Consider the following 22,907-nt stretch of genomic DNA (forward strand, 5'->3'; position numbering starts at 1 on the left):
TCGCGGAGGCCCAGGACGAGGGACGACAGCGGACCGACCTGCTTACGGAGGTGGTGCTGGCCCACGCCGAGTCCGTGCGGGGACGACGATGGGAGGAGGTGAGAGAGGGGAGGGAGGGGCTTACAGGGCAGAGGCACCCTTCAGCGAACCCCGACAGAGGTCTGGGGTTGCAACAGGGGCGTGCCAGGAACTTGCCTGAAAGAGGCCAAGGAGGAGGCCGGCGACGAAGGCCAAAGCTGTCCCCAATGACTTAAGTATATTGACTTGGCCATCTAGTACAAGAGGTGCTTACCTGTCCCCAATGACTTAAGAGGTCGAGATGGGGAACAGGTGCAGGATCTACTCTACCTATATACTGGAGCAGGTGCGCACAGACCAGGTACCTATTTGTACGTGTTTGGTACCTAAGGTGAGTATGAAGCATGTGACCAACGATCAGGTGACCTGTAGCTAGACTAATACCTATGACGTCCTTCAGGGTGCTATGGTAATCGTAATGACTGTGGTGACGTAGGGAGTGACGTAGGGAGTATGATGGAAGCCCGGTGATACCAGGAGGCAGGGCGCCCGTAAGGGCGCTAGGGAGGGGCGGACCGGCGAGGTTGATGATGAAAAAGAGACGCTGTGTGAGGTGCTCTGAGGGGAGGGAGGCGGATGCTGAGGTGCTGCGAGGGTGCTGTGGTGTCTGGGCCGAGTTCTGGTGGGCGTAGGCAGAGCCTAGGAGGGGAGGCGCTGGCGACTCCACGACAGCTATGTAGTCGGCCCGCTCTACATCTATCGGTTACTTGTCGCCGCTGCAGTACGTCTAGTGTCCCTATCGGGATAACGATGTACTAAAATGACATCTACTGCAGATACTTTTCATGACTTGTACACTGGGTAAGGCCTGTTTTGCGATTGCGCAAATCATGTACTGTTCCGCTACTGACAATACTGTACAGGATTCACGATCGGTAAGCCTCCTGTTGATGTCTCACGTCTGCGAAGATATTCTTATTTGATATCCGCGGTCACAGCGTCCACTGTTGAAGCGTACACCCTTCCCGGATCACCTCGTGCGCAGCTTTGCTCTAATCACTATCGTCTCAACACACTAGAATTCACCTCAGTCTCGACGACTTCAGGCACCGCAGCGTGGTACGTCGGACACACCTATCTCTACTATTTGAAGCATATAACCAACAAATTGCCATTCGCAGTGGCTTAACTCCGCCATCTTCGGCTTTGCGGTACTAGCGGATAATTGTCTCACTGGCACGCCTGTGGTCGTATTGCTACGCAGCCGTACTGGTATGAAGCGGTGAGCGGTTCATTATCTGATCACGCCCTCATCCCAGATGATCATCATACTTACCCACCATGTAGGACGGACTCACTTATTGACGTCTTGGTGATATATGCGGTCAATACGGGTACGGATACCGTTCGCGCTATGATTGCTCGCACAGTACTCACGTCGCCGCTATAGGAGTGCTTACATGGTAAGCCCGCGTTCAGCCCGCCCTTTACGAAGGCTTTAGTAACGCGATTATGCATAGCATATTGGGCTTGTTGGGCTTCATTTTCGTGCGACTCATTCCTAGCGCTATGTCAAGCACTTTCTAATCAAGTATTTCCACAGGCCGTCGTAACGCCTGACAACTTCATCTACATCGGCTTAAGCATTGTCGGGGTCAAAAGTACGTGTGAACATCGCATCGGCCCAAGCTGTTACTTATCATGCACGTTCGCTCTGACGCTAGTGTACGCCAACTCCGTACTCGCCGTGTGAGCTCCTTTCGCTCTCCCTTCATGCTCCGATGACCTGACATGCGCGTTTCTTCCCTATGTGCAGCCTCAACTGTCGTCGGTCTCTCTCGGATTGCTTGCACGCCGGCTTCGAGATGGGGTCCTTCGAGCCGAACTTCGCCCTATCCGGGAATAGAATCGACGCACGGAAATTGCAGCAGGTGAGTTTAGTCCGCATCGCCGCCTCCATCCTTCTAGTTGTACTGGCTGACTCGCGGCCTGGGGCAGCCGACGCCTGTCTCCTTAACGGTCAGCACGGAAATGGTTTTTGCGCCAGGGGCAGTGCATACACAAGACGGAAGCACAGGTTCAGAAACGACCGCCGCAAGCCAGGCGGAGCACGACAAACTGCGCGCGTCGACTCGGAGTCTCGTATGATTGGTCGCGGGAGCTGACAGTGAACCGTTCCGGATGGTGGAAATTTGAGTTGGTGCGCTGTCTCGAGAGGATCTGCGACGAGGCGGTATATACGGAAGAGAGAGAAGACCATTCGAAAATGTACCGCTAAGCTTTCGATGGGATAACCTCGAAAAATATAGGAACGTTGCCGTATAAGCGAAATAACTCTCTCGCTAGCCCGACATTGAATCATCGCCTGCCCCGCCTGAAGGAGTCATGTGCCATTCCATTGACTGAGGCAACGACTGAGTATTTGGGATCGGGTCCTAACACACGTCCAAAGGCTTCACAGACAAGCTGTCCTTCGCGCTTGGCCGCGCCGAACACGCAGCCCGGGGCGGCTAAGCACACGGGGAAGGGAATAGTCCGTGCCTCTTCGTTTGGGTGTCAGCTCTCTCGCATTCACGCGCGCATATCGCTGTATGTGGTGCGGAAAACAGGTTCCGGGGTACACTTCCCCTAATAAAGGCGGATTGCTACAAAGTCTCTGATACAACGCGTCGTGTGTCCGCCATATCAGTCACTTGCACTATACATACTCAAGCTCCTCGAAAATCATGTCAAACCTCAATATTGTTGATAGTTTACGAGACTGGACCCACCCGACTCTGATCTTACACCCCCACGCTAGACTTCAGCTCTGCGGCGCCTTGCACAGGCTCGTCGCATGAGCCATCCCTGCCGGAAGCGAAGGTAATGTCGTCGATCTGACCGACACTCTCGCAGTCCGAGAGATACGAGGAGCGCTGTCGAGCCAAACATAGCATCAGATGAGTGCTTCGCGGACGATGCACCGCTGTGGCGACTCAGCGACTTACCCGGGGCGCGTTCCAGGCGAGTGAGGATATGACCCTTTCGGGGTGCCGCGTTCCACCTGCATCTTGGGGTATCTCGGGCAGGTCGAAGGTCGTGAAGTCGTCTGCGAAGCGGTTGTTGATCTCACGTCGCGAGTTGAGCCTGGTTTCGGCCGGTCAGTCTCCTCCTTGTCACGCGAGAGTTTCTGCCGGTGGGGAGGGTCTCACACTGCGAGCACGGAATTAGCGTACACTGAGAGCGGCGGGGTGAGCGTTCTTGTATGGGAGAAGGGGACACAGTGCTCGCTCACGCTTCGTTCCGACGATGCTGAGCCCGGCGTATATCAGATTTCCGGGAATTATAAGTGCCTGCAGGGTGCGTTAAGAGCCGGGTGCAATCCCGAAATACATCAGGGCTCACGAAGATGAAAGAGAGAATGCTGAATATGCTAGAGGATGCGCATTAGGTAGGCGAACAAAGCGCGTGTCGCAGTACTTCATACCTCGTTAAAACACCTAGAAAACGCGGCTCAGGAAACGAGCTCTGCGTGTATGATCTGCGACGTACCAGTATTGATACTGTATATGATCAACGTATCGAGTATGGAGTCCGTCCTTGGTCCACATCAGCGCGAGCCTGCAATATATAGCTAACGAGCGCACCTTTTCGAGCCCGTACGCGAGCGATGGAGCACAAAGACAAGGGTGCAGGCCAAAACAACATCGCCTACTCCAGCGAGACCATATCCCACGGATACAAGCCACTACGCACGTGTATGACATACTATGCAACCTGCGAGCGACTTCGACAGACTCACGCTGATGTTCTGGAAATCCGCGATACTGGGCGTAAACCTGAAACTGTCGGGGTGCGGTAAGCATGAGGATTCGCGGCCCAGTATGTATTTGACTTACGCCGATATACTGGCGGCTGTCGGAGTAAGAGGCGTCAACTTGAATATAGGCTGGCTTGCGTAGGGATATTCAGCTCACCGATGGCGAATCCTACCCGAGCGAGTGAGTGGCGTAATGGATGACATATAGCTCTCACTAACCGTCAGCCATGACCAGAAAAGCCACCTGCGATGCGTGTGTTCAGTGAGCGAAGAGAGCGCACCAAAATAGAGACGTACGGATGGTGTCACAAGCCATCGGTACTTGGGGCCGACTGAGAAGATTCAGTACAGTTCCGAAGGGGGAATGTACGATGGCCGGCGACGTACTGAGGTAGACGCGACGAATGTAAAAGCTATGGAAGGTGTGGAAGCAACAGAGATCAACCTCAGTACTTTCACGAGAGGCGATGATTTAGCCATAGGAAGCCCGCCTACCATTCCGTTACAGTCACAGTGCACGCCTGCGATAATAGTAAGCCCACGGCAAAGGAGATCGAGCGTTGAGAGACGCACAGTGGTGACGACAGCGAGCTGCTCCCGACAAATTTGAAATTGTATCAATGGGTTTCCAGTGCCGTATTCCGAGGGAAAGTATGCGTACCCTTGCAGACCTGAGCAGTTCAGTGAGCTTTGTAGTGATTTTCTGATACTGTGAGTTCTTACCAATGTCCTTTTTCGAGGCTTCCGGAAATAAACGGATCGGCGATGAGGTAGTGGTACCTGTCCAGGATTGAGCCTCAAGCATTATTATTTAAACAGCATCTGCACGGCGTCTGGATTTACCCAAGGATAATCCACAACGCCGTGTGAAGAGCTTCTAACACACTGAAAGTAGTACATTAGGTACAGTGCATGTAGAGATCGAATAACAAAACTCACAAGATCACCAAAACCTGATGCTCAGGTAAGCACGGAGCATGGGCTCACCCGTGTGCTCGAGGCTCGCGCACGACTTGGCACGCGAAAGAGCGATCACTCACAAAAACTTTGACAACCGTCCGATCATTTGGGTAGAGCCTGCAATATCTGTACGTCTGGTGAATAGTCACCCCGTAAAGCCTATTTCTGTGCGTCAGCATCCACATTGTCGAATTAATGGACCATACACACATCATGCCGACACCCCCACCCAATCCGGTTGCGCCCAAAGTGGTGGCATACGGAGGCGATCCAAGTAGTAGTCCGGAGGTGGACGACATAGCGCCCCAGCGAGCTCGAGTTGTGAGCCCAGGATAGGGTGATACAGGGGTTGAGAAAAGGGGCGGCGGCGCGGATGAGGCAGCGAAGAGAGCGTAGGACAGTCGACGACTTCGGATTTGGTGTAAGGCACTGATTCGTATAGAAGCGCTTACCGTAGTAGGGTGCTGTGCACTTGGTGGAGCCTATATGGCAAGGAAGGAGAATGGGAATTGCGGCCATACTTGCAGTATCGCATGGCGGATGTATGGAAAATTTTGGTATACGGTGACAGTCTTTCGTTCACGTTGAATGCGGAACATGCTGACCACGTGGAGCGAACGGTTCTAATCTTGAAGTTGGGGCAGCAACCTTTCAGCCGAGACAGCTGCACGGCGGCCCCGACTGAACCTGGCCAGATTTCACAAGTAGGGCGCGTACGGCTGCTTATGCGCAGGGCGACTACGCGCCGTGTTGCCTCACTGGGAGACATGAAATTTGTTAGCTCGACGAGGTACTGAACCATAGTGCAATTACCTCGATGTGAGTATTTCTATCTGCAACACGCGTGCGTTCAGTAGTCACCTCGGCCTCAAAGTAGGTTCGTTGAACCTAGTTGATGACGGGGCCACACGAGCAGCACAGGCGTCAGTTGGACCGAGTCCGGAGCCGAGCTCGGGTTGTTTGCGCATGTTAGTATCCCGGGCCAATAGCCCCCCGATTTTGATCTGGCGTGATACCTCTTCGGACTTGAGGGTGAACGGCGATGCTTCGCACGCCAGATCCGATTCCACCTTTATCCATCTGGCCACTGATCAATTGCAATCTGAAACTCCCTCATTTCAACGACGACGACTTTGGGGTGTCAGGCAAAGGATAATAAAACATTCAAGCAGTTACAGAGTGTGCAGAATGACATAGCGAGTCTATAGCAAAAATGAGCCAGAAAACATTCCGAATCAAGCTACCACCCCGGATGCCTCCCCGCGGGATTCTCGCGACCTTCCTGAGTGCACCACAACAAGCGGATGTTGGCCCCAACAGTGACACCTCTCCTTCACCACTTTAACCTGCTGCTCCGCCTCGGCGAGTTTCTGCTGTGTCATTGAGTGCATATCGGCAACCTCATGAATGAGGAGGCACGACGTCCGGATAACGAAGTCGGCTCTCTGTTCGTAGGCCCTATGCTGGCGTGACTCCTCGTTGATGACGAGCTGCGTGAGCCTGGCAAAGAAAGGTAGGAGTGCTGAAGGAATATGTTCTATCAATTGGTGATGTCGCAGCTACCGATGGGGGCACTCACCGTTGGCCCACTGCTCCGCCTCCCCACACTTAGATCCGCCTAGATGCCCCTCGAACGTCCATTCGCTATGATCGGGCCCTTGGATGGGCTTCAGGGATATTGTATGTGTACTAGCAGGTAGCGCATTTTGGCTAGATGAGCATGAGAACACAAATTCCGATGCACGTACTCACTGGCCGCACGGGAGGTTGATCGAGGTCGAGAAGACTGCCAGAGACTCGTAACGAGGCGGACGAACGAAAGGACCTAGACGAGCACGCGAAGCAGGCATTATGATTTACGTACAGACGGGGGAGTGCGAGTAGAGTACGGAGTATCAGTGTACGCGAGCGGGAGGAAAGGCGAGTATTGCGCGTGAAGTCTGAACTCGCTCAGACGGCCGCGAGGTAGAGTTTACTGGTATTTGGCGCACCACGCGCAGACCTAGTGGTTCCCTCGATTTCGCGCGCACGCTGCTTAGCGGCGGAATGTCTGACTGATGAGCGATAAGTCATACCTTGAATGCGTGTGAATCCAGAATGGGATGAGGGCAGGCGAAGCGACACTTAGTGGCATTAGGGACGGAACACATCGCGCAACAGAGCAAGAACTAGATAGAGATCACAAAGTTGTCCTCCGGCTCTTCCTTCTTCACCAGCACCCTAGGCATCACACGCGACACGGCGTTCAACGCGAACTCCACGGTCCATGTGGTCCACCCGCGCGAGGCACGGCGCCGTCCAACGTCACGCCGGGTGATACTAGCCTCCGCCAGTACGATATCACCCACTACCAAGTCACGCTGAGAGAGCTGCTTCATGGCAGTCTTCGACTCGAACGCAGTCGTTGCGTCGTAAATCGCTGGAAAAATCTGATGCTAGTGTCAACGAATTGTGCAATACGTAGCCGTGCAGTATACGCACAGAGAGACAGTCGTCGCCGGTCGCTTCCCAGACGGCGCGAAAGGCGAGGTGTGGTTCCCCTGCTCGACGGTCAGGACTGTGATCAGGAGGCGTAAAAAGGCGCACTCACCGTTGCTAGGATAAGACTTAGAGTGTAGCATGTGGAGAGACTCTCGGTCGACATCGCGGAGCAGGCCGATCACCATGTGGCAGCCGGCGCGCGAAATAACGTCAGAGGCGGTATACGAGATATCTTGCATAGTGCCGAGGACCCAGAGACGAATGGGCTCTCCGCCAACGCAGAGAAATGCAGAGTAGCGCCCGCGTCCCCAGTTGGCGGTGGCAGGCACCCTTGCCAACGCCATGCGGAGGTTAGAGTCACGGTATTCCAGGAATGCCTGAATACGTCTAGAGATTTCCATTGAGTTAGGTAGTTGCGGAGAGCTTCCATCCGTTGAGACGACGTACTCGATGGGATATCCAGTGAACCACCAGGGTAGAATGATTGCCTCGCGAACCAAAGACTTCGGCGAGTCGGTCGCCTCCTCCGAAGACCCGCTCTCGCTGTCTGTGCTCACGACCAGCACGGTCTTGCTCTTGCTACTCTCGCCGCCCGTGGTCGTGATCTGCACCTTCTTGTGAGCCAGCGGGCTTTCAGGTGTGCTCCTAAGTAAGCATAAGTGCACGTTTAGTATGCGCAACGTGAATAGGATGGGGAACCTACTGAGGGCGTTTGCGGTCACGGCGAAGTGGGGGCATCGTAGGAGACTGACAGTGGTGTAGACTGATGCAGCTGCCAGGCCGACAGGTTGCGAGTATTTAACATGCCGCAAGCGCCAGGATTCGCATAGCTGCCGCCATAATGAGGAAGAGCAGTTTCGAAGTGATTGCGTGCTCGTGAGGGACAGCACTGACGACGATATGGCGACGAACAAAGAGGTGGTAGACGTCGAAGGAGGCGACGCCGCTGCTGATTGCCACGCTCAAGCGCTCAACGCGCACCTGAGCGCCTATTGTTATCTGCAGAGGCGGCCGAATATGTTCGCCATCGTGTCCAGGAGGCAAATACGATTTCCTTGGAGTAGAATCAACGAGTAGATATTTAGAAATGTACAACAGGTGGTTTGTGGCTAGGATATCACATATAGCCATCAAACTTGTCGTCAGAATCAATGTCGAGAGCGCTAGGATCCACGGATGGGGTATGGGAGAGGAGGAGAGAAACTGAGCGCAGCTGGAAGCCCGTGGTCCACGTAACCCATGCGGACGAGTCGCGATTAATGCGGCTGCGAACGAACCAGCACTCTACAAGCACCAAATCTCCAATGGACAAGTCGGTCAGGGGCAACACCTGCATTTCATGTTTTGCCGTATAGCGAGCGCGAGCATCGTAGATCTCGCGGAAGACCTGTGTACAGTTGTAGTAAGGAAATACATACGAATAGTGTTGATAGGCTTACTTTGCGATTCGTAGAGTCCATTCTGTCGGCACAGAAATCCACCTTCGTCAACCACGAGCGTTCTAGTACAAGATGACGGGTCAGTCTACTGCTCGGGCTGACCATATCGTTCGACGTACCTAGCCTCTGAGTCGGGTTCGCCGCATTCATAAGGCGCCTTGTTGCGGTAATATCGCTGTCGCGAAGGAGGTCCAAGCAGACGCGAGCGGCCGGCCGCGGGTCTTGGAGCATGGTGAAGAACCACATGCCTTTCAAGTGTCCTATAGCCCATATACTGACCACCCGTCCGTTGCGAGAGAGACGAGAGGCAAGTGACCCAGACCCCCATTGACAATCCATGGGAACGTCCGCCAGGTTGTAGCGTTCGATATGGGGGTCGTTGTAAGCTAGAAACTTATACAGGCGACTGAAGGCGGGTCAGAATTAGGACCCGGGTGATGCAGACAGCGTACGTACTGAAAGAATGCATTTGGCACCCATATCTCCACGGCCGGAGTCGAGTCGGTAATGTCGTCCCACATAGTGACATCCTCGGCCGCCGGAACTCCGCCGTTAGGGATATCAGAATCGCTCAAGGTGGACGAGGATGAGTAGTCGGAGGGCAGCCCCTGGGATATCGCATGAGAGTCGCATGTTGCACGGCCATCCATGGTCGATGAGGCCCAACGAGTGGAAAGGATGGAGGTAAAGAAAGGTGGTTGTGCATCATATGGCCACGACGCACTCGTTGCGAGAGAACACAAGTCCAAATAGTGGCGCAATAACGACGTGCCAGCTCAAGCAGCTCAAAGTCGCAAGCGCCCCGCGCTCAGGCTCTAAAGTTCGTGCGAATACGGACATAGTCGGCTTCCAGCTGCAGACTGCCATTCTTGCCAAATCTAGCCATCGTAACGACTCTACGCAGACACCAGATAAACATTCTAAACATCGGGAGCAATTATGTATGTTTCTAGATACGGATACTAGAGTATATTGTGTAGAAGGTGAAGAACCGGCAACTCCGGGGTCGGAAGAGCACACCCAGCGCCACAAGGCCTGTCATCCAAACGCCATACCACACGCGGCTCCACCTCCAGGTCGACCAAAGGGTCAATCCTCGCCTTGAGACTGCCCGCGTCCGAGAGTGTGCGTTGCTGGGAGGGACAAGCGAAGTATCGTGCGGCGCACGATCCGTGGTGGGTCCAGTCGGGCCACATACGCGTGAAGAAGCGCAGTTGAATCCCTCGTTTGCAGCAACTTCGAACGGCGTCCTCGAAGCCTGCGACATCCGGGCGACCAATGATGGCGCGCAGAGCGAATAGCAAGGTTGGATAGCCGCATCCGAAGTAGCGCGGGCTGACGTAGAGGATGTGGATGGAGGTGGGCGCCGAGATGATGGGTAGAAATGCTGTATGGGCTTCGCTCTGCCACAGCGTGACCGTGCCCAACGGTGTTTGAAAGGCGACCGCCTGCTCGACAAGGAAATGCGGCGGTATGAGCGCGACGTGGGGGAATGCGAAGGAATGAATGAGGTAGGACGCCTGCTCAACGAGCATGTGGTGGAAGAGTGGTGGCAAGCTACCGATGGGAAGGAAGATGTCCAGGTTGCGGGGGCGGATGGGCGAGCCTCTCAGAAAGAACTGGAGAGCTACAGACCCCGAAATGAACGCGTGGTGTCGATCGAGCTTCTCCAGAAGCAGAGTGGGGTTTGGTACGAAGTTCGACACAATCCGACGCAGAGAGCGCGTTAAGTCGTTCTTGACGAGGGCCAAGGAAGCTTTCGAGGTCGCACGAAAAACCATGAGGGAGGGTATATCCATGAGGGACACGATGATGGAGGTCGTCTCAAGACTGAGCGTAGGCCTCGCGAACGGATTCGCCATGGCGGAGGCTGAGGGCGAGTGATAGAGGGGCGAGGACGGCGTAGGCAAGAAGTGGGAGGTTGAACGTCGAGGGGTCGATGTGGTTGTGCGACGCTGACTTCAAGTTCCCGACCAGCTTCGGATTCAGAGCAGCGTCTGCAGAGTAAATTATTAAACCACTTCCGAGTCCGTTACAGTGTATCTACGCGTGAGCGATCTGTGAACACCGATTATAGTTGAGCCGTGATCTCGTCTACCGCATCCACATTGTCTCCATCCGACACATCGGCCGGCGCAGAGTAGAGAAGGAAGATACTCATCAGCTCAAACCCCACATCAAAAGTTGACCAGGATTTCTTGGACTTTCCCTCCGTCGCATGCCTCCATCGGGTGAAGGTGCATTCCACGACGACGACGTCGTTTTTCCCTAATTCGACGGGACTCAGTTGTGGCATGGCGGACTTCGCGGTTAAACAGGTCGTAGCATCGTAAACCTGTCTGAACGCGGCAGGCTACGGCGCGGTTGCTATGAGATCAACGTCGCAAGGGGCTGTATCAAGGTACGTACCGTGTCGCAATACGCGCCTCTCTCACGCTGACTGCAGATCCTGCCTGCGTACAACGTGGTCGGTGTGGATTCTTGGCTCGTGGTCAGCGCGTGCCAATGTGATCAATGTTTTGAACGTACCTGCACGCGGACGAGCACGTCCGAAGAGCTCGCTTGCAGCAGCACTTTCCTCGGCGGAGTGCAGCGTGAATCCGAGATTTACGCGAAGATGGGGGTCGCCATTGCGGTCAAAAAACCACAGGCTCCGCACACGACCGACGAGCCAGATTAAGACGGGTTTCCCTCCAATACAAAGAATCTTTTCGGTGCGAGGAGCGCGGCCCCAGTCTGCGGTGCGAGGGACCATCGTCACAGCAAATCGGTTGCTTGTGACGTCTCGAAAACGCACTATGTTCCGAAGCCGGCTGTTACACTGCGTGAGCGCCGATATTGTGAGAGGCAGCATGGAGTTACGCACACGAAGACCTCGAGTGGCACGTAATCAAGCTCCAAAAACATCACAGCAGGACGAGGAACGGGGTCTGGGACGTCCGCGGAGGGCAGAAGCGCACGCTGAGCAGGCGGAGCTGCAGAACCGATCTGCGGGACAGCACCCAGCATGAGGTTAGAGTCCACCGCTGATGCAGGTTGCTGTGTTTCAACTGGAAGAAAGTTGCACATTAACCTTGAGGTACGGCAGAAACGTAATCCGGGCTACATACCTTGTCCGTTGCTGGCTGCCACCGTCGGAGCAGCGGCGATGACCTCGCCGGCAAGCTCGGAGGGTACCTCAAGTGAAACCTGGCCGAGGGACGCCGGTGTGCTGGCAGAGGCGACTGGCCCAGAATCACCTGAAACGACAGGGGCTACCACGCCAGTCTGACCAGAGGAAGGGGCGAGAGCCTGCTGCACAATCTCAGGAACTTGCGCAAACGCTGGCGCCGATACGGCCGTAGGTACGACCACCGCGCGCAGATCGGGCGATGTGGTGGGCTGAGATAGCGCGCCGGCGGATGTAGCGTTTGCGGCAGCGTCGGGTACAGCAGTGATGCTGAGAGTAGCTGCGGACGCCTGACCGCCCGGTGCAGCCATGTCGACAGGTCCGGACGCTGCCATGATAGCCGAGTGTTCGAGCAAAGGAGCCGATGTGCCCTTGATACCCACCGCGACTACGACGTCCGTGTCCTCGTGAGGAACGGGGGGCGCAGCCGCGCTGTCGGGAGGGGGAGGGTTGGCGATCGGAGAGGGACTCGGGGATCGCGCTCTGTTTCAAAGTCTGTAAGTATGCGCAGAGAAGGCAAAAGAAAGGTCCGGACCTGTTCTTTTTCGCCGCACGGGTGACTGGACCAGTACTCTCTTGGCGAGCGTGCTTCATGGCGCGGTTCATGGCTGTTTGGGATGAATGGAAGTCGAGTTGGGTGACTGAGCATCGCACAGTTTCATAGCACTTTTTATATGGCCGGGGCGTAGGCGTTGGTGCGCAGCTCACGTCCATGTTGCGTAGTTGACGCACCATAATTCGAACATATAGGATCATCTACGGTTGCGTGCAGAAGCCGTCAGGCTGACGTCTGAATGACACACGACATCCGGATTAATCGGTCAAGTTGGAAGCGGAGGAGGGACTCAGGAAAGCCTATTGGACCAGGAATTCAGGGCAGCCTGGGGTGGAATCGCGATCCGAGACGCCTGGATTTGGCGAAGGAGCAACAGTCGGCCCTGTCGGTGGCGTCAGCAAAGTCGTGTAACGAACGAACCGCACGCGCCGTACTTTGCACGGCCACCGCTTCGTGGGGGTGGCAACACCCATGAGCACACCGGCTTCCTAACTCTGACAGAATGGTGGCGTGCGAGCACTGTGATTGCAGGCAGACTGAGAGCGGAAGGGCAAAGTCCTCGGCGCTCACCTGGCGAGAACTCTAAGGCCGCGACGCCGCAGACGTCCAGTCCAATCCCATCCCATCTCCTCTGTCTTGACATCCACCCGCACTCTCTCAACGTACGTCACTGAGTGCCATGTCCTTCATCTCTGGTGCGTGAAGTTCTCCGGGTCGTGAGGCGTCGTGAGCTGATACACTTCCGGGCAGTAAATGAAACTCAACTGGCAAGAGACCTGTGGCCGGAAGGCATTGGGCGCCCGACTACCGACCAAGCGCACTTGAAGGACCTTCCCAGCTGGAAGGTAGTTCCTGCGACATACGAGGGACTCTGCCAGTGGGTCTGCATCGATCGCGAGGACGGGCAAACCTCACCTAAAGTTCTCGTACACCCCGATCACCACGACACGGAGCGGAAGGAGGTAACACTGCGTATACAAGGGATCGTGGCGGAGTCCAACCTCATTGCGCTGGGCAACTGGAATGGGTGAGTGTCGTGGTCATGATGGCTGGGAGACAATGCTCAACCGCAGCACGCGTCAGAGACGTTCAACACGCACCCAAGGCGGTACAAAGTCTCACGCTGACTGGCGGCTCTTGCAAGGACGTCTTGGACGCCCAGCAGCACGCGCTAGCCAACATCCGTGAGCTGATCCTCAAGCTTCTATGTCTACCGCCATCGATACAACGTCACGGCAAACGCGAGATTGCACTGAGGAGACGGGTGTTCACGAAGGTACGCAAATTATTGCCCCATTGTGCTTCGTCTCTGATAGAATTTGGTCTTATCCCAGGTCCAAGCGACGTCAACCTGCAAACCAACGCTCACGCTGACCGCGCAGGACGACCCGCTCGGACGTGCGGCAAAAATCGCTCACATGTGGAGTGTAGACCATCGTGTAGTCGTCGGCATACAGCGCGAGGACGGCGCAATCGTACGCGCCAATCCGCTCGTCATACGGCGTGGTGACCTGGTCGACGTCGCAGTCACCATTGAAGTAGTCACCATGCGTGCTCGGAAGGCACGCAGGACCGACATCCTGTTCTGTCCGCAAGAGGTAGTGAGGCTGGTATCAGCTGCGAACATGACAGCGGTACGCCAACACCGTTTCTCCTTAAATCTATACTCCGTACTTACTCATTCCATTTCATAGCGCTTCCTGAAGCCGGTTTCTAATCGTGCCCTGGGTGCACCGTTGGCTGCGCGTCGACCTTCTGGCGTTGTCAGTGGCTTTGAGTTCGTCGAGGATGGGCACGAGGGAATGGAGGTCTCCCCTTCTGCGTGATGGCCTTGTATCGTGTAGTAGTTCGTGATATACTCGGTCGGTATGCGTATGCAAACTCGGAGAGTGTTTGTCCAATATGTGCAGGTGCAGCGGGTACCAAATATATGCAGGGGACAGCCTTCATATCAGACTTAGTGAGGTGTTACTGCCCAAAGCGAAACTCAGTAAGCCGGTAACAAAGTGTGATTGTTCATATCTCGTCGCATACTTGAGGTATTCCTTAGTACTTTTAGATCTGAGAGATATGCAGTAACGCAATCATATCGGGCTTGGAAACGTCACATGATTATACGACGAGATGGTTCTACTCTCCGAGCAATGAGCGTGAGCAAGCATACGAACTCCCTTCGACCCAAACCCCCGCCGCAGCGCAACCATCCCCACACGTCTGCCCGCCTCTCCACCACACTGCCGTGAACACCTTCAACAAATCTACCCGCAACTCCTTCGACTTCCGGCCCTCCAAGGGATACAGCGACCCAGTGACGCAGTGACGGTCTCCGAAGTACCGCATTGTGAGAGGGCATAACGCGGAGCCTATCCCCGTGCACTGCGCGCTCGGGTCCGCGGTGCGTATCCACGAGAGGGGGCTGAGATGTAACTCGAAGCCACGAAGCTCGTACTTGCGACGGAGCTCTTCGGGCTCACGGGGGAAAGGGACGCGAGCTTTTCCCGCACTTGCAACGCCATCCTCGAAGATTAGCGCATGATGGGCGTCGGTGAGGTGGGGATAGGAGACACAGAAAGAGTTCGGGGTGACGTAGTTCATCAGTGCAGTGTTCCAAAAGGTCGTGAGAGGGAGTAGAGGTGAGTTCGACTCGCTTTGAATGACATCAATGATCTGCCCGCCTTCGCGTGAGAGGCGTCCCACGTTGTGTATCTTCTTTGACACGTAGTCGGAGATGTCGAGGAAGGAGACGGTGTAGTTTTCGACGTTGACCAGATACGCGATGACGTGCCAGAAGAGGTCGCGTGGCACGTACACGTCCAAGTCATTCGGAGTCCAGGAGAGTCGGAAGATGACGGCAAGGGCGGTGGATCCAGACACAACCGAGCAGGTGATCTCCAGCTCGTGGAGGAAGTCGTGTGTGTTGCTGACGAACCGCCGAAGGTGAGCTTCGAGCTTGCGTGACATGTAGGATCCGATGCGGAAGTCCGCAGCCTTGCTCGACGAGCGAAACCGCACGAGGGAGTCGATAGGCAAGTGGTCGAAGAGCGTGACGACCATATCTTCCACGAGTGATGAGAAGATGGTGTGTGGATAGTCAGCGGGATAGCGAGCACGCGATAGTGCAAGAAGGGAGGTCATTCTTCAACGTAGGCGGGAAGTGGTGCAAGGCGAAAGGTTGGAAGATGATAAGCCGTAGAGACGGCGGTGCAACGGTGCGGCAGCGCGGCGGTGCGACAGGTGAGCGTAGCGTTGAGGGTGATGAAGCGACGAGGTGAGAGGGAGAGGGGTGGCGGGGCGATGGGGCGACGGGGAGATGGGGCGGCGGGGCGGCGAGGCGGCGAGGCGATGGGGCGACGGGGCGACGGGGCGATGGGGTGACGGGGCGACGAGGCGACGGGGCGACGAGGCGACGGGGCGACGGGGCGACGAGGCGACGGGGCGACGGGGCGACGAGGCGACGGGGCGACGGGGCGACGAGGCGGCGAGGCGGCGAGGCAGCGAGGAAGCGAGGCGGCGGACAGACAAGGCAGCGGGATGGCGAGGCGATGGGGCGAGGGCGCTGCTGGACTCTATGCAAGTGCGCTGGTCACAGTCGTGAGTGGCCACCATATATCGGACCAACAAGTATCGACCGCAGGCAGGTAGCCGATGGGTTCCACTATTTAGCACAAGGTGAGCAACGGAGTGTGCCAGAAGTCCTGGGTTCGGTGCTCACCACGAACTCAGATCCATGGCGCTGAGATAAATTAGTATTCGAGATATTCAGCTGAGATCCTCGTCGATCCGGGTTACATGTGTGCTGAACCACTGAACGGCTTGCCGCTGCCAATTGATACACAGAAGACCCGCGGCAGTGGTGAAACTTATTGGTTGAATCCAAACGCCCTGGACAACTAAAATTAGCGCTATGTACCTGCACAAAAAGATACGCGCGTACCGGCGGAGACACTGCTACCTGGACCGAATGCGCGTGCCGCAACGAGGCAGAAAATCTTCCGGTAAATGAGCCGTCCAGTAACCAGGAGAGTCGCGGTAAGTACGACGTCTTGTGCCGGGTATCCGCCAAGACGAAGCATGTAAATAGATATGTCGCCGTCGGTTCGCTGCAGTGGGGGCTGGTCGCGATCTGATGTGCAGCCCGTCATCATGGCGTGCTCCTGGGCATAATCGGAGCCTCGAGGACAACGGAGACGTGGACAGCGTGAACAGGCTGCGGAGGGGTATTCTCAATGAGCGCGCCAGAATGTCATCATCACAGGAATTGGACTCACTGCAACCAATAAGCTTGAACGACGTATAAGGGGTGTGGCCCATAGACTCCCCACATCTGTAACAGCCCTTCAATCATGTCGTATACGGTACGTGGATCGAAACCGGATGACTATTTGTACCTCATATCAAGATACCGCAGCCCGTAAGCTTGCGCGGTTTCTACATCCCAGACGGTGGCCCGGGTCGCTTCATACAGTGCGGAGCGCACAGATACCCCTTTGCTGGGAACGTTGATGTGCCGCTTGTCGATAACGTGCTGGAGTCCACGGAGGGCATACAAATCGCGCGCTTGGAAGCGCGCAGCCCTCGCGTAAGCCGCGTCTTCCAACGTTATGTTGTGTACTACGTCGCAGGACGTGCCGATGTAGGCGTGGACGGGGAGCGGGTATGGCGAGGGGAACTTATTGTATTCCGCGGCGGCATGCGAGGGGAGCTGGGCTTGGTGAATATGAGAGGGAGGGACGACCTCATGGCCCGCCTGATAGCACAGCGGTAAGTCGCAATGTTGGTATGACCGTATACAAACACTCACTCTCCGCCTCGCAGAATCGTCCGCGAACACGGATACTCTGTCCCTCACTGGCTGGATGTATAGACGAAATGTGTAGCATTGCGCCCGCGTGCGGCGATACCGGCAACGGGGTTGTTTAGAATGTCTATGTCTCGTATGCATCGATTCTTGGTGATGTCGCCGTCGTGGTACCAGGTTGAACCTGCGGGATCTACGTAGCGAGACGTGAAATGGTCGAAGCCGTGGTAGATCGCACCTGTAAGGCGCCACGTGTGCATGACGTCATTAACGGGCAGGCTGAGGTTGGCTTCGGGACGGATGGTAACAACGGGGGAAGTTTCGAGTACCAATAGCGGTGGGGCTTGTGTGAGCGTCGTCGTGACCTTATTCAAGGAGCGGCACGTAGGACAGTGAATCTCTATGCCGGTTGTAAGGAGGCATTCAACGTACTCACTTGTAGTCAAGCTACTTTGACCCGGATGGTTTGTCCTAAATGCGGCAGGTGTCAGATACCACGCGTATGATCGTCCAACATCAACTACATGCACACTCTCCGCGGTACAGGATCTGCATACCAAAGAACTGCGAGCGAACGATATAGGGCAATAAAATAAACACGCCAACAAATCGGAGACGGCCATCATGGTCCGTCCACGCCTAGGAAATCGATCAGGGTGTGTTGTGAACAGGACGTCGCGGAGGAGATCGCGCATTGACTCACCTGCTCCACCCTCGTTTAAGCAAGGGGGCAGACGCGGCCGGATAATATCCATGTATGTATTACCTGGAGCGACGGTTGAGAACCACTCCGGTCCGAAATCTGCGAAAATGTTGATCATGACCGTCAGCAACGAGTCATAGGCGCAACTCCAATCGTTGCTATCCCACACAAGACCTACTCGTGGAGGACCTGCTGCTTGGGGCAGCTCAGGTGCGGGAGCACTGTCTGCGTCGTATGCGCTTGCATCCTTCAATGTTTTGCGTTTCTTTGGACGAGGATCCCATTGTTCTCCACTGCGCGGTCTTTTGAGAGGCTGTGAACTCGCGGGTACAGAATGTTGCTCCGTCGATGTATGCACCGGTGCACCCACAGGAGCAGGTGTGATAGTGACTGGCGACAGAAGCGTCTTCAACGCGGCTTCGGTGTTTGTGCACGGCGACAGTTCACTATCGGGCGCATTTTTCCAGTCAATAGCGGGATGGACGTGAGAGGGGACATATCGCTTACCTTTCCATGCTTGGAAAGATGCGAGTAGTGGCCCACGTGTTGTGCCTCGTACATGAGATGGGAGCGAACCGTCTTTACGCAGTCGAGTGATCTCATCGAGCAATTCGAGCTCGCGGAACTCCCGACGTAAAGCCGCAGAAGCGCCACCTCGAATCTTGGAAGTATCAAACATATCGAAGATGACTGTACCCTCTAAAGAGGAGCTCCGTGAGAGACATGTATATATAGATTGATGATTCTTACAATGCTTCAGATGGACGATATTTGCGACGCGTGTGCGTCCTTGGCTGGCGAAATCAGTCATCGCGAAGTTGGGTAATATCATCACCTGTTCCCGACCGATAGATACCTGCATATCGTCGATGGGGAGCGTACACCGTACGGTCTTCTTAGTACGCGTAAGAGGTATTACATTCGGGGGCAGATTTGGTAGCTGAACCTGTCGAGGAGGACTGGTCAGCTCGACGAATAACACATCAAGTACCTGGCGATTACCGGGGATAGTGTGGGAGTGCCATTCGACGACAACGGCTTCTGCACCGTTGGTCGCGCATAACTCGGTCGCTTCATTATACTTGAGGAGCACAGGCATCCCTTTGCATAGTGACAGTGTGCCTGCGTGATGATCAGAGAACGTAGGGGGCAGGTTCCATAGGATTTCCTGCATACCTCGGCCGATGCTATCTGAAGTGCGCACGGGGTCCACTATGGCATCGTACTCGCGTTGGGCGCGACGGATAGAGGCGTGGTCTTTTGTTTGTCCCCAAGTGTCTACGGATACAAACGACGTTAGCGCGAGGCCTCTAGTCAGAGCGAATTCTTTGGCACGCAACGAGTTAATGGCGTCACGATGAGAATTCCGCGCGGTAATCATGGAGACAGCCCTGTATCGCGCATCTTTGAGAAGATTTGTTCCAATCCCAGGCCGGCATATTCGAGACAGCAGACAATCGATATCGTCTTTGGTACAGCTGCAGTAGCGCATATTTTCCAATGCTTTTTTGAACCGTAAGTCGTTCTCAGACATGCCGCGTTGCCGCATGTTCTCGCGGAGAATCACGACTGTCGTAAACTGATGCCAGAGGGCTTTTCCTAACGCACCGTTCTGGTGAAACTGGGATAAACCCGACGAGAACGCACTCACAGCATGGCTATACAGCGCTGGTGCCCGTCCCGGAGGCGGCAATTGCGCAAAGTCGCCCGCAAGGATGACGTTCTTCCCACCGAATGGCAGCAGAGTCTCAGGGAATGCCTTGAGCAGATGTTTGTGAATACGCAGCAAATCTACACAAGATATCATCGACACCTCATCGATAAAGATCAGTTCGACGCGAATCAAGCGGCCTCGAATTTTCTCCAAGGCGGAGGACATGATACCAGTAGACTCCGTGCTCGGCGAGAATCCGAGTACAGAATGATATGTCGAGCCTCCAACCAAGGCAGCGCTGCTCCCCGTTGGGCCGAGAACTATGAATCTGTACGACTCACCTCGTTGGTTCAGGAAATAGATGACAGCGTGCAAAACGCGTGATTTGCCTGTTCCTCCCATTCCGCCGAGGTACATCAAGAGTTGCTCGCTTTCATGATGATGGAGGTGGCGTGCAGCTATTGAGAAAGCGCGACTCTGTTCGTCGTTTAGGGTGAACATGGAGATAGCTCCATGCAAGAGAGAGGTGTGCGCGTCCTGCAAGGGGCGTGGGATGCCGTGCGCGTCATTAAGCTGGAGGTCGTCTTTGCTCACAATGGCCACAACTCCGTGATCTTCGGAGCGCGCGCCCGCTTTCGAAGCGCCCGCGGCATCGGCTGCGGTAGGCTTACCTTCGGGAGCGTCGCCATTCTGCATACGATCAAGTGCTGCTTTCCTTGCATCAGCAACGACCATTTTCCACTGCTTTGCAGGAACTCTAGGGAACTCGTACGATCTTGAAGGGCCTGCTTGTGCTCCGACCACGATCTCGCTCTGGGTGCTACATATCACTGGTGCAAGAAGCTTCGTAATGTGCTCCCGTTCGGCCATATTCTTGGCGGTACGCACTCCAATTCCGCTCGCGCTGACCATATCCATCATGCTTTGCTCATTATGCTCGTTAGCGTAGTCAGTGCGATCATCGTGCGTCTCTTCATCTGCAGACGATTTCACTCCGTACATCGGTGCAAATACCGCTGGACCCTGTTGGCCTCCTTCCTCGCGACGCTGGGCGGAATAATCATCGCGAGCATCCAGACACTCATAAAGTAAGTTCATGTTCTTCATTATCTGGATGTGCGAACTCTCAAACCGAGTGCGTTCAAATACACTCGTCCATGTCTGTCCAGCCGGACGCATGTCGTGTCCAACGCGCCATCCTCCGGGATGAAATAGTGTGAGCATAGCACAGCAATATTCCTCGCGATCACCTCGGTCAGGACGGGGAGGTGTACCGCCAACAAAATTGAGTATGTATGCCTGCTTCTCGTCCTTCACGTACACGCCATGGGTGGCACGCAGAGGATGGCCGGTCAGAAAGCGCTTAGTCTCAGGCGCACGCATCCGTTTCCTACCAGCCCGCGCCGCTTCATACTGTTCCCGCTCCGCATCTGTATCACTGGTATCATCCTCGGACACCTCTGCATTTGCGACATCGACGTCCATCTGATCGGGATCGGCGGCTTCTGACTGTATTTCTTTCTTGCTGAGACGCCGCACATCTGTCAGACGCAGGAAGTCGTACAGCGTCCATTCTGCGAATCTCCGCGGGCGAAATTTATAGTCGTTGATTTTGGAAAGGGGAACGACACCCCCACCAGACATCCCTAACATAACTCTATCAGCAGCGGCGTCGCTTACAGCTCCAGCCTCCTCCGTATCCTCTCGCACTTGACGCACGTACGAACGCCAGTGGAAAACTTTAAAGAGCTCATTTGTATAGTGGTCCGGGTTACCGAGAAGGTATGCACACACGGCAGGGCCACCTAACTCAGCTGCACCGGATAAGGCATTGACTATCTTTACGACTAGGGCCCTCGCTGCATCCGCACGGTCTGGGTCATCGGGTGTAAGAAGATCTGCGTTGCGATCCAAGACCGCGCGCACAGTTTCGAAGAATCCGTGAGTAGTCAGTGATGTCTTGGTGACGTAGTCAGTCACATATGCAACAATCGCCTTCACCTGTGTGCCAGACAGGAGGCACGAAACGTCCGTATTTGAATGTATAGCCTGCGAGAGAACAGGATTATATGTATTGATCCACGCCTCATTTTTAGCGAAGCGGATCGCACCGCTGGCTCGGTCAACTTGGGTGTGCTCAAACAGCTCTCGAGGGAATCGTGCTCGACAGTAGCCTGTTCCCGAGGCGTTGAAACGCCAGCACCCCTGCCCATGCCGACGGTCGTGGCGATTGGAGCAGAATACCAATCTATCGGTTTCCTCCAAGAAGGACTTATGCCATGCCGCTACATCCTCAGGCTCGTCAAACTGCGGCGGCGCGCGGGGAAGGGTAGTAGCTGGATCACGGATATTGCGCTTTAACCTCGTGCGTGTTTCCGAAGTGCCATCAGACAGATGTTCTATATAACTTTCCTCCAGCTCTTCAGCGAGCACGTCTCCTGTGGTTGTGGAGAAATCGCCTGTATGACAACCTTCAAGCCACTGCAGGAGTTGGGATTCAAATTCTGTATCCGCTAGTAGACGATCCCTCAGCTCTTGTGGACTGAGACTCCCTCGTATCCAAAGAAGCATATGAAGGTGAAGTGTGAGCCGGCCTTGAGCTTCGACTGTGCCATAGTAAGCGTCCGAGTGTCCAAATAAGCCAGGCTTGCTATCGTCTCCGAAGCCCAGAATAACACGAATGAATGTCTTGACAAGAAAGTCGAAGAAACGAGCTGCGCCGGCCGGGTTGTCCGCAATTGCCCGCCGACGGTCATCCGCATTTCGAAGACGCGGCATGTAGTTGCATAGGTCTACATCTTCTCCGCAGTAGTACAAACATAACGGGTTCTTTATATCAGCTGGGGCGAATGTGATAAAGAATATAGGCATCCCTTTTGCGATTATCAGAGATTTTAATTCGTTGCGCTGGTATTTCTTGCTCGTGTTCAATCCATTGACATGACCAGCGACGAGGTCGACCACAGACATGAGGTCAAAACATGCCTTTTCTGCGTCATTTTCTGGCCGAACATAGTCACCGGATTCTCCCCGAGAAATCAGAGCTTTCAGAGCTTCAATGTCGAGACTCAGTATTTTCTCAGAGACGGACGCGAAGTTGCGTTTATTAGTGAGCAGGTAGCCTCCCGATGCACTTGCACGTATTTGTTCGTGATTGAATGCGATGAAGGGAAAACAGCGGTCTCTTTCGAACCGACGATCTGGGTACATGAGCAACGCTCGAATATGCTCACCGCGATGCAGACGCGTCGTGATGTGCTCATTTTCGAAGCCGCCGAGGCCATATGGAAACAGCCACGGAAACATTCCTGGAAATAAGGTAGGATTGTG

The 22,907-nt window shown here is 54.9% G+C and overlaps 11 protein-coding genes across 11 annotated transcripts; 2 read left to right on the plus strand and 9 right to left on the minus strand.

The window, feature by feature from the left end:
• Positions 1–863: 863 nt before the first annotated feature.
• Positions 864–2,166, plus strand: TRAVEDRAFT_53583 (uncharacterized protein; the record flags this gene model as incomplete). Its single annotated transcript, XM_008046529.1, has 10 exons — positions 864–879; positions 942–953; positions 1,017–1,137; positions 1,366–1,412; positions 1,469–1,481; positions 1,539–1,566; positions 1,622–1,679; positions 1,743–1,767; positions 1,835–1,949; positions 2,017–2,166. The coding sequence occupies 10 exons, from the start codon at positions 864–866 to the stop codon at positions 2,164–2,166; spliced, it is 585 nt and encodes a 194-aa protein (XP_008044720.1).
• Positions 2,167–2,801: 635 nt separating this feature from the next.
• TRAVEDRAFT_53584 (uncharacterized protein) lies at positions 2,802–6,627 on the minus strand (the record flags this gene model as incomplete). Its single annotated transcript, XM_008046530.1, has 23 exons — positions 2,802–2,933; positions 3,006–3,144; positions 3,210–3,234; positions 3,293–3,350; positions 3,403–3,430; positions 3,485–3,497; positions 3,550–3,596; positions 3,645–3,745; positions 3,800–3,842; positions 3,897–3,912; positions 3,975–3,986; positions 4,037–4,061; positions 4,115–4,149; positions 4,205–4,230; positions 4,313–4,338; positions 4,391–4,408; positions 4,479–4,488; positions 4,541–4,597; positions 4,661–4,702; positions 4,757–4,770; positions 6,115–6,299; positions 6,357–6,466; positions 6,530–6,627. The coding sequence occupies 23 exons, from the start codon at positions 6,625–6,627 to the stop codon at positions 2,802–2,804; spliced, it is 1,260 nt and encodes a 419-aa protein (XP_008044721.1).
• A 318-nt stretch (positions 6,628–6,945) lies between these two features.
• TRAVEDRAFT_53585 (uncharacterized protein) lies at positions 6,946–7,996 on the minus strand (the record flags this gene model as incomplete). Its single annotated transcript, XM_008046531.1, has 5 exons — positions 6,946–7,206; positions 7,259–7,317; positions 7,368–7,645; positions 7,706–7,903; positions 7,962–7,996. 5 exons carry the CDS (start codon positions 7,994–7,996, stop codon positions 6,946–6,948), a joined length of 831 nt encoding a protein of 276 aa, XP_008044722.1.
• A 379-nt stretch (positions 7,997–8,375) lies between these two features.
• On the minus strand, positions 8,376–10,559 carry TRAVEDRAFT_53586 (uncharacterized protein; the record flags this gene model as incomplete). Its single annotated transcript, XM_008046532.1, has 5 exons — positions 8,376–8,645; positions 8,698–8,759; positions 8,817–9,103; positions 9,154–9,305; positions 9,753–10,559. The coding sequence occupies 5 exons, from the start codon at positions 10,557–10,559 to the stop codon at positions 8,376–8,378; spliced, it is 1,578 nt and encodes a 525-aa protein (XP_008044723.1).
• A 209-nt stretch (positions 10,560–10,768) lies between these two features.
• TRAVEDRAFT_53587 (uncharacterized protein) lies at positions 10,769–12,472 on the minus strand (the record flags this gene model as incomplete). The annotated part of the gene is made up of 6 exons (XM_008046533.1): positions 10,769–11,050; positions 11,107–11,177; positions 11,227–11,510; positions 11,564–11,747; positions 11,808–12,349; positions 12,402–12,472. 6 exons carry the CDS (start codon positions 12,470–12,472, stop codon positions 10,769–10,771), a joined length of 1,434 nt encoding a protein of 477 aa, XP_008044724.1.
• Positions 12,473–13,101: 629 nt separating this feature from the next.
• On the plus strand, positions 13,102–14,248 carry TRAVEDRAFT_53588 (uncharacterized protein; the record flags this gene model as incomplete). Its single annotated transcript, XM_008046534.1, has 5 exons — positions 13,102–13,117; positions 13,173–13,449; positions 13,506–13,698; positions 13,757–14,056; positions 14,117–14,248. The coding sequence occupies 5 exons, from the start codon at positions 13,102–13,104 to the stop codon at positions 14,246–14,248; spliced, it is 918 nt and encodes a 305-aa protein (XP_008044725.1).
• A 304-nt stretch (positions 14,249–14,552) lies between these two features.
• Positions 14,553–15,476, minus strand: TRAVEDRAFT_53589 (uncharacterized protein; the record flags this gene model as incomplete). Its single annotated transcript, XM_008046535.1, has 1 exon — positions 14,553–15,476. One exon carries the CDS (start codon positions 15,474–15,476, stop codon positions 14,553–14,555), a length of 924 nt encoding a protein of 307 aa, XP_008044726.1.
• A 1,791-nt stretch (positions 15,477–17,267) lies between these two features.
• On the minus strand, positions 17,268–19,472 carry TRAVEDRAFT_135837 (uncharacterized protein; the record flags this gene model as incomplete). Its single annotated transcript, XM_008046536.1, has 2 exons — positions 17,268–18,097; positions 18,146–19,472. 2 exons carry the CDS (start codon positions 19,470–19,472, stop codon positions 17,268–17,270), a joined length of 2,157 nt encoding a protein of 718 aa, XP_008044727.1.
• A 1,155-nt stretch (positions 19,473–20,627) lies between these two features.
• Positions 20,628–21,425, minus strand: TRAVEDRAFT_84602 (uncharacterized protein; the record flags this gene model as incomplete). The annotated part of the gene is made up of 2 exons (XM_008046537.1): positions 20,628–20,939; positions 21,036–21,425. Coding segments are annotated over 2 exons (702 nt in total), but the record flags the coding sequence as incomplete, so codon positions are not given.
• A 66-nt stretch (positions 21,426–21,491) lies between these two features.
• Positions 21,492–22,148, minus strand: TRAVEDRAFT_76490 (uncharacterized protein; the record flags this gene model as incomplete). The annotated part of the gene is made up of 1 exon (XM_008046538.1): positions 21,492–22,148. A coding segment is annotated over one exon (657 nt), but the record flags the coding sequence as incomplete, so codon positions are not given.
• A 30-nt stretch (positions 22,149–22,178) lies between these two features.
• TRAVEDRAFT_75827 (uncharacterized protein) lies at positions 22,179–22,787 on the minus strand (the record flags this gene model as incomplete). Its single annotated transcript, XM_008046539.1, has 1 exon — positions 22,179–22,787. A coding segment is annotated over one exon (609 nt), but the record flags the coding sequence as incomplete, so codon positions are not given.
• Positions 22,788–22,907: the final 120 nt, after the last annotated feature.

This window comes from Trametes versicolor (assembly GCF_000271585.1).
Source record: "Trametes versicolor FP-101664 SS1 unplaced genomic scaffold TRAVEscaffold_14, whole genome shotgun sequence".
NCBI lineage: Eukaryota > Fungi > Basidiomycota > Agaricomycetes > Polyporales > Polyporaceae > Trametes > Trametes versicolor.